Source organism: Salvelinus alpinus, chromosome 7, assembly GCF_045679555.1.
Source record: "Salvelinus alpinus chromosome 7, SLU_Salpinus.1, whole genome shotgun sequence".
Lineage (NCBI taxonomy): Eukaryota > Metazoa > Chordata > Actinopteri > Salmoniformes > Salmonidae > Salvelinus > Salvelinus alpinus.
The window spans coordinates 46,075,863-46,085,421 of NC_092092.1; the positions used below are offsets into that span (position 1 = coordinate 46,075,863).

Sequence of the window (9,559 nt, forward strand, 5' to 3'; positions counted from 1 at the left end):
CCGTGTCAGTGGCACTGTATTGTCCTCAAAGCGAGCAAAAAAGTTATTTAGCCTGTCTGTGAGCAAGACATCCTGGTCCGCGACGGGGCTGGTTTTCTTTTTGTAATCCGTGATTGACTGTAGACCCTGCCACATACCTCTTGTGTCTGAGCTGTTGAATTGCGACTCTATTTTGTCTCTGTACTGGGACTTAGCTTGTTTGATTGCCTTGCGGAGAGAATAGCTACACTGTTTGTATTCGGTCATGTTTCCGGTCACCTTGCCCTGGTTAAAAGCAGTGGTTCGCGCTTTCAGTTTCACGCTGCCGTCAATCCACGGTTTCTGGTTTGGGAATGTTTTAATCGTTGCTGTGGGTACGACATCGTCAATGCACTTCCTAATGAACTCACTCACCGAATCAGCATATTCGTCAATGTTGTTGTTGGACGCAATGCGGAACATATTCCAATCCGCGTGATCGAAGCAGTCTTGAAGCGTGGAATCAGATTGGTCGGACCAGCATTGAACAGACCTGAGCGCGGGAGCTTGTTGTTTTAGTTTCTGTTTGTAGGCTGGAATCAACAAAATGGAGTCGTGGTCAGCTTCTCCGAAAGGAGGGCGGGGGAGGGCCTTATATGCGTCGCGGAAGTTAGTATAACAATGATCCAAGGTTTTACCAGCCCTGGTAGCACAATCGATATGCTGATAGAATTTAGGGAGTTTTGTTTTTAGATTAGCCTTGTTAAAATCCCCAGCTACGATGAATGCAGCCTCAGGGTGTGTGGTTTCCAGTTTACAAAGAGTCAGATAAAGTTCGTTCAGGGCCATCGATGTGTCTGCTTGGGGGGGAATATATACGGCTGTGATTATAATCGAAGAGAATTCCCTTGGTAGATAATGCGGTCGACATTTGATTGTGAGGAGTTCTAGATCAGGTGAACAGAATGACTTGAGTTCCTGTATGTTGTTATGATCACACCACGTCTCGTTAATCATAAGGCATACACCCCCGCCCCTCTTCTTACCAGAAAGATGTATGTTTCTGTCGGCGCGATGCGTGAAGAAACCAGCTGGCTGCACCGACTCCGTTAGCGTCTCTCGAGTTAGCCATGTTTCCGTGAAGCAGAGAACGTTACAATCCCTGATGTCTCTCTGGAATGTTACCCGTGCTCGGATTTCATCAACCTTATTGTCAAGAGACTGGACATTGGCGAGTAGTATGCTAGGGAGTGGAGCGCGATGTGCCCGTCTCCGAAGCCTGACCAGGAGACCGCTACGTTTGCCCCTTTTACGGCGTCGCATAGGGTCGCCGGCTGGGATCAGATCCATTGTATTGGGTGGAAGGCAAAACACTGGATCCGTTTCGGGAAAGTCATATTCCTGGTAGGAACGATGGTGAGTTGACGTTAATCTTATATTCAGTAGTTCCTCCCGACTGTATGTAATGAAACCTAAGATTACCTGGGGTACCAATGTAAGGAATAACAATACTGCATATTTTCCAAGGAACGCGAAGCGAGGCGGCCATCTTGGTCGGCGCCTTTGCTAGTCAACTTGCACTATTGGTGGCTTTCTCACTTAAAAAGATGAGAGAGGCCTGTAATTTTCATCATAGGTACACTTCAACTATGACAGACAAAATTAGAAAAAGAAATCCAGAAAATCACGTTGTAGGATTTTTTATGAATTTATTTGCAAATTATGGTGGAAAATAAGTATTTGGTCAATAACAAAAGTTTATCTCAATACTTTGTTATATACCCTTTATTGGCAATGACAGAGGTCAAACGTTTTCTCTAAGTCTTCAAGGTTTTCACACACTGTTGCTGGTATTTTGGCCCATTCCTCCATGCAGATCTCCTCTAGAGCAGTGATGTTTTGGGGCTGTTGCTGGGCAACACGGACTTTCAACTCCCTCCAAAGATTTTCTATGGGGTTGAGATCTGGAGACTGGCTAGGCCACTCCAGGACCTTGAAATGCTTCTTATGAAGCCACTCCTTCGTTGCCCGGGCGGTGGGTTTGGGAACATTGTCATGCTGAAAGACCCAGCCACGTTTCATCTTCAATGCCCTTGCTGATGGAAGGAGGTTTTCACTCAAAATCTCACGATACATGGCCCCATTCATTCTTTCCTTTACACGGATCAGTCGTCCTGGTCCCTTTGCAGAAAAACAGCCCCAAAGCATGATGTTTCCTCCCCCATGCTTCACAGTAGGTATGGTGTTCTTTGGATGCAACTCAGCATTCTTTGTCCTCCAAACACGACGACTTGAGTTTTTACCAAAAAGTTATATTTTGGTTTCATCTGACCATATGACATTCTCCCAATCTTCTTCTGGATCATCCAAATGCTCTCTAGCAAACTTCAGACGGACCTGGACATGTACTGGCTTAAGCAGGGGGACACGTCTGGCACTGCAGGATTTGAGTCCCTGGCGGCGTAGTGTGTTACTGATGGTAGGCTGTTACTTTGGTCCCAGCTCTCTGCAGGTCATTCACTAGGTCCCCCCGTGTGGTTCTGGGATTTTTGCTCACCGTTCTTGTGATCAATTTGACCCCACGGGGTGAGATCTTGCGTGGAGCCCCAGATCGAGGGAGATTATCAGTGGTCTTGTATGTCTTCCATTTCCTAATAATTGCTCCCACAGTTGATTTCTTCAAACCAAGCTGCTTACCTATTGCAGATTCAGTCTTCCCAGCCTGGTGCAGGTCTACAATTTTGTTTCTGGTGTCCTTTGACAGCTCTTTGGTCTTGGCCATAGTGGAGTTTGGAGTGTGACTGTTTGAGGTTGTGGTTGTGGACAGGTGTCTTTTATACTGATAACAAGTTCAAACAGGTGCCATTAATACAGGTAACGAGTGGAGGACAGAGGAGCCTCTTTAAGAAGAAGTTACAGGTCTGTGAGAGCCAGAAATCTTGCTTTTTTGTAGGTGACCAAATACTTATTTTCCACCATAATTTGCAAATAAATTCATTAAAAATCCTACAATGTGATTTTCTGGATTTTTTTCCCTCATTTTGTCTGTCATAGTTGAAGTGTACCTATGATGAAAATTACAGGCCTCTCTCATCTTTTTAAGTGAGAGAACTTGCACTATTGGTGGCTGACTAAATACTTTTTTGCCCCACTGTTTATATAATGATGTGAACTGTAGGCAGTGGTGTAAAAGTACCCAATTGTGATACTTGAGTAAAAGTATAGATACCTTAATAGAAAGTTACTCAAGTAAGTCACCCAGTAAAATACTATTTTTTATCAGGTGTGGGAGAGATTCTTGTCTGGCAGCCGGTTGGCTCTGGCAGTGATGAACAAGCAGATGGCGGTCCCAATGGCTTCCCCCACACCCTTCCCACAGTGCCTAGCTGGAAGATCTGGTCCTGCCCAGCTACAAGGAGCTAGGGGTCCTAACCCTCAGCAAACTGGTAGTGGTTGTCAACCCTTCTGGCACAGCACTGTCAACTGTCACTCCCATCAAGGGTGACTTCAAGACCCAATGGCAATTATGGAAAGACATGTCAAACACACAACTCAGTTCTTTAGTATGATCTTGCTAGCAGACAAGCATATGGGCCCTGGCTCAGCACTAACTCACAGGCACAGAAAGGCTGCGTTTACATAAGCAGCCTAACTGTTCCATTTCCCAACTAATTGGTCATCACAGATCTTTTTCAGAGCTGATCCAATTGGCCAATTGAGAAAATATCAGAATCGGGGTGCCTGTGTAAACGCAGCTAAAGTTACATTGCCTTTTTATGTTGTAATTCTAGATGGTGTTTACTTGCTAAAGAGACATGTATACGCCCTCTTGAATAGGTTATTTGTTGGCATCCCTGCCCTAGAAAGATTGAACCTCAAGTCCTGATTTTTTATTTTTTTTATAAAGCTACTTTAAATGTAAAATAAAGTAAATAAAAAATTAAGTATGGAATGAGTTAGTAAATTGTCCATGTTCTGTATTCCAATTGTTCTGGTCACAAAAGGGAGATTTGCTGGCTGGCTAACACCTCAGGCTAATACCTGAATGTTCAGATATCAAATAACAGCAGTACTGTAACAAGTTTACCGGATTGAAATAACATGTTTTACTTTGGTACAACAGTGTCTTGATATGAATCTGGAATTCAAATCTCAAAACATTGTCACCCTGCCAAATTTGGGGATGGGCTAGAGAAATGTAATCACCCAAAATTCCAGGATATGGACGCAAGGACTGACCATCCATATCAAAATGACTGTATAGCTTTAAAACAAACTGTTTAACTTAATATCTTGGGTTCGGATGGGGTAAGACAGCGCATAAGGATATGATTCAGGCATGGTTATTCACCAGAGTGAATATATACTGTAATGTACATGCTGTAACTACTTTTGGAAAGGTTATTTAGTTGGTGTTTTCTGGAGTGGTTAAAGACTTCGGTTGATGCCATTGTGACATGTATGTGACAAATTAAATGTGTACGTTTCTAATGGCAACTAAACATTTCACTGGATGGCCAATTACATATCTATATTAGAGGTCGAATGATCATGATAAATTAACAGACACCGCATTATTTGCAACGCAGGACAAGCTAGTAAAACTAGTAATATCATCAACCATGTGTAGTTAACTAGTGATTATGTTAAGATTGATTGTTTTTTTATAAGATAAGTTTAATGCTAGCTAGCAACTTACCGCGGCTCCTTGCTGCACTCGCGTAACAGGTGGTCAGCCTACCACTCAGTCTCCTCGTGGAGTGCAATGTAATCTGCCATAATCGGCATCCAAAAATGCAGATTACCGATTGTTATGAGAACTTAAAATCGGCCCTAATTATATCGGTCTACCCCTAATCTATATACACACCATCTTTAATTGCCACATTTTAACCACTAAGATACAGTTAAGGAGAGATTGCAGCGGGTACAATTTCAATACATTTATTGAAAAAAGTGAAAAAAGTCCACCCAACGAATTGAGCCACAGCCTAGAACTGGATGACCTGGCCCTGAAAGGAGAAAATGAAAATGTTTTACAAGGCAGCTCATAGATATTCAAACAGCACAATTAATCATTCACGTTCACCTTTCCAAAATGAAAAATACAAACACTGCTTCCGAATCCAATCATCTTTAAATCTGACAAATCTAGGCTAAATTAATTAGAACTTGTTAACATTCTTTAGGGCATATCTAAAAGGCAAACCATCCCAGAGTAAGCACACGTTTGGCCAGTGAAGGCCTTCAGAGTGCTATTGCCAATTTCTCTCTAGGCAGTATCTTAACCACAAAGACTTCTGAGGAAGCATGTATGTTTGGAATTTACTAAACCTTATACAGAGGAACGATGTAAAGTGAATGAGCAAAGACGTGCATCAATAGCTGAACCACGTGTCAAATGTCACTGACTAACAATAAACTTAATTTAGACGTCCACAAACCATATACGTTGCTATTTATGGTTCTGGAACAAATACACAACCCTTTCCGGAAGAAGAATAAACATAGGCCAGGAAAAGCAGTGTTTCAGTACTTAGTTGGAATGAGAGTTTGTGCTTGCTTACCTTTCTCTTCTTGTCACCTCCCAGCTCAAAGTGTTTGCATCTCTTGATGGGCACCATTCTCTTGGCCCTGCAGTTGGGCTCCACGCACTCCAGCCTTAACACAATCTTCTTTGTAGTCTTAGCCTGAGGAGAGAATCCATGTAACAAATTTAGAAAATAATCCAGGATTCATGCACACATGACATGGCAGTGGCTGCATTTTGATTCTCTACCCTTAAATGTGTACTCGTTCACTCCCCGTCATGCATTTAAAACCATCGGATTGGTGAAGTGTCCATTCCATTAAAATCCATGAGGGGGAGTGTGCGAGTGTACACTTAAAGTAGTACCCACAAACAGTTTTTAAAAAAGCTGTAAAAAGGTTCAGACAATACTGTATAAGTACACTACCGTTCAAAAGTTTGGAGTCACTTAGAAATGCCCTTGTTTTTGAAAGAATAGCACGTTTTTGTCCATTAAAATGCCATCAAATTGATCAGAAATACAGTGTAGACATTGTTAACTTGTTTGGGATAGGGGGCAGCATTTTCACTTTTGGATGAATAGCATGCCCAGAGTGAACTGCCTCCTACTCAGTCCCAGATACTAATATATGCATATTAGTATTATTAGTATTGGATAGAAAACACTCTGAAGTTTCCAAAACTGTTAAAATAATGTCTGTGTATAATGTCTGTGAGATGTCTGCCCATCCAAATCCTTGTTTATGAGAAAATCAAAGGAATACCTCCCAGATTGCAGTTCCTAGGGGTTCTACTAGATGTGAAGTCTTTAGAAAGAGTTTCAGGCCTGTTTTTTTGAAAAATTAGCTAAAGTTTGTTGTTTTTCTAGGTGGCTCCCATTTTGGCTGTAGTATTGTGACGCCCGTGGATGAGAACACTTCGTTATTTATCTCCGGTAATGAACATACTATTCTCCGTCTTAAATTTTATTGTTTATTTACATATTAGCGTACCTGAGGATTGATTAGAAACGTTGTTTGACTTGTTTATTGGTAACTTTTGAGATTCATTTGTATGCATTTTGAACGAGGGAAACAGGTGGATTACTGAATCAAGCGCGCCAACTAAACTGACTTTTTGTCGATATAAAGAAGGAGTTTTTCGAACAAAAGGACCATTTGTTATGTAGCTGGGACCCTTGGAATTGCAAACAGAGGAAGATCTTCAAATGTAAGTGATTTATTTTATCGCTATTTCTGACTTTCGTGACGCCTCTGCTTGTTTGGAAAATGTTTGTAATGCTTTTGTATGCGGGCGCTGTCCTCAGATAATCGCATGATATGCTTTCGCCGTAAAGCCTTTTTGAAATCTGACAAAGCGGCTGGATTAACAAGAAGTTAAGCTATTAAATGATGTAGGACCCTTGTATTTTCATGAATGTTTAATATTACGATTTTGTATTTTGAATTTGGCGTGTTCCGATTTCACCGGATGTTGTCTAAAATCCCCACTAGAGGGATTTACGCACTAAGAGGTTCATTAAATAGTACCCGCAAAACACCAGTCTCAACATCAACAGTGAAGAGGCGACTTCTTGGCAGAGTTGCAAAGAACAAGCCATATCTCAGACTGGCCAATAAAAGGAAAATATTAAGGAGTGATGGTTGCTGATAATGGGCCTCTTGTACACCTATGTAGATATTCCATTATAATAAAAAATAATCTGCCATTTCCAGCTACAATAGTCATTTACAACATTAACTATGTCTACACTGTATTTCGGATCAATTTTATGTTATTTTAAATGTACCAAAAAAATTGCTTTTCTTTCCAAACTTTTGAACGGTAGTGTATGTGTAAAAGTAAAGAAAAAAACAGAAGCATTCATTAAGTTGTCTGAGGTTTGCCTATAACCTTGCCATGGAGGAGAAACAGCAGGGCCTCAAACCATCTCAATTATCTCTAGCAGACACTTTAGGAAAGGACAAAGTCACTACAGGCCAAGGCTCGCTGACAATGGCCGGCACAGTCTACATTTGTAGTATACATTATTGGATACATTGTAGGGTACCTTATACCTTATTGAGTAACCACCAAAGTACAGTTAGGATGCCACAGACCCACACTTGTGGTTGTCCACGACAACACAACAGTACTGTTGGGGTTACTCAAGGAAAAGTGTTAACTGATAAGGTACCCTTTGGCAACGTTTCCAGTACACACAAAGCTTCGCAAACTCACCTTTTTGCGGAAAATAGGCTTGGTCTGTCCACCGTAACCAGACTGCTTTCTGTCATATCTCCTCTTACCTAAAACACAGATATCAATTATTTATCTTGGAACACATTGCAGCCCATGCTACCTGCCAATGCTCATTTTGAGACAAACTCACCCTGGGCATAGAGGGAATCCTTTCCCTTCTTGTACTGGGTAACTTTGTGAAGCTGGTGCCTCTTGCACTTCTTGCAGTAGGTCCTGCGCGTCTTTGGTACGTTCACCTGAATCACACAAACATTCATTTAGAAACATGTACACCGACAGTGCAGTAGTATGGTACATTGTCATTTACAGTACCTCTGCATTCGTATTTATTCACTGAACACTGGGCTTCACAACAAATATACAGTATGGTGGTCCGGTCACTACCATTTAACCTAAGGAGCTACTACCCAGACAAGAGCCTTTTCCCATCTATGTGGCATTTTTGTTCAAAATACTAGTTACATGTGCATACTTTCTGCCACAAAGTTGTATAATCATGTCTACCAACAATCGCTTTGGTGACCGGCTGGCTCTATAAAGTAACGTAGATTAACGCGTACCACTTAGCTACTTGAAGACCAGCCTATAGTACATTTGCTACGTTTAAAAACGTTAACAAGTACTTAGCAATGACGCACATCTAAAATGGCAATACCAACTTAATTGTGTTGCCAAAAATACAATAATATGGGCAATTTCATGTTTCATGTAGCTAGCGATATCATCGATGTAAATAATCATTCGCTCGAGTTTTGTTATAGGCAACTATATTGGGATATATAGATACAATCACTAATAATGGGCTATATGTGTCCCTAACTATTGCGTTCACACATTAGGTACTTTAGAACGTAGCAAGTGCATGTATATTTCAAAGATTCAAGTAGATGTTTTAAACCTATTCATGGTGAAGTTTCATACCATTGTGACGGCCTGATCCAGACGAAAAAAGGAAGAACGAAGCCGGTAGCACTCCTTCGTAAAGACCATTGGCTGATGCAGAAGTATAGGTCCTGATTTTGAACACTGCCACCCTGTGTTTAGGAGTGTGGAATAGAACCAAATACTATATATTACTGAAGTAGGGCTTCGGTACAAAGCCTCAATATACAGCACATGATCTGGCACCTCTCTGTTTTGGACTGTTTCGTTCCGATGTTGTGCCGAAAATCTCCCCCTTGACAGAATTCTCCCCCCTTCGCGTTCTTCATTGCTGCGTCTTGCTAGTTGAGATTTCTGCTCTTCACTCCGTTGTCAGTTTAGCCTACATGTCACTGATCTTAGTAGCAGAAAGCATTTTTGTCTGCAGTTTTCGATTTGGCTATTTGTTTCAAGTGTATGTGGCTGTTCTAGCTTGTACGGCGCCCTGGGCGAACCCCTCCCGTCGGCGTTGGCACCCAGGGGCGCCCGGTGTCGTCCCCGGCAAGATGCCGCGGGATGGGTGTCTGCCCATGTCGCCCGTACTTAAATCCGCTACTGATTTTGTATTAGTCTATAAATAAATCTCTTTGCCAAAATTCGTCATCTCTCCCATGTCTTATTCGACAAGTATCTTTGAAAATGTAAGGATACTAATTCAGCCAAAGTTTTTCTGAAATGTGTATTGCTTACCAACATATCACTCCCACCTCTATGTTTAATATAACACACATACATGTATTATTAATTTCGGTTGCCTATCCTGACCTGAAGTTTGTTCTATAGAAAGTGTTTGACTCTAACCACAAAATTAAGGAAATTAGAAGGGGGGGTTATGGCCTGCGGGAGGTTTTCGGCACAACACCGTAACCGATTTGGCCGTATCCAGTACCTCTCGTGGCATGAAAAATA

The 9,559-nt window shown here is 41.6% G+C and overlaps 1 protein-coding gene across 1 annotated transcript; it reads right to left on the reverse strand.

Annotated features, from left to right (window-relative positions):
- Positions 1-4,886: 4,886 nt before the first annotated feature.
- LOC139581089 (large ribosomal subunit protein eL42-like) lies at positions 4,887-8,796 on the reverse strand. Its single transcript, XM_071410472.1, has 5 exons — positions 8,651-8,796; positions 7,860-7,965; positions 7,709-7,776; positions 5,526-5,648; positions 4,887-4,970 (listed from the first exon to the last, which is right to left on the reverse strand). Exons 1-5 carry the CDS (start codon positions 8,717-8,719, stop codon positions 4,950-4,952), a joined length of 387 nt encoding a protein of 128 aa, XP_071266573.1. The 5' UTR covers positions 8,720-8,796; the 3' UTR covers positions 4,887-4,949.
- Positions 8,797-9,559: the final 763 nt, after the last annotated feature.

Bases quoted from the DNA above. Each gene is read 5' to 3' on its own strand.
- LOC139581089 (XM_071410472.1), bottom strand. From the start codon at position 8,719: ATGGTCTTTACGAAGGAGTGCTACCGGCTTCGTTCTTCCTTTTTTCGT. The intron at 7,966-8,650 runs GTATGAAACTTC...TGTGTGATTCAG, and splicing joins TGGATCAGGCCGTCACAATG to GTGAACGTACCAAAGACGCG. The intron at 4,971-5,525 runs GTAAGCAAGCAC...TTCTCCTTTCAG, and splicing joins GAGGTGACAAGAAGAGAAAG to GGCCAGGTCATCCAGTTCTA.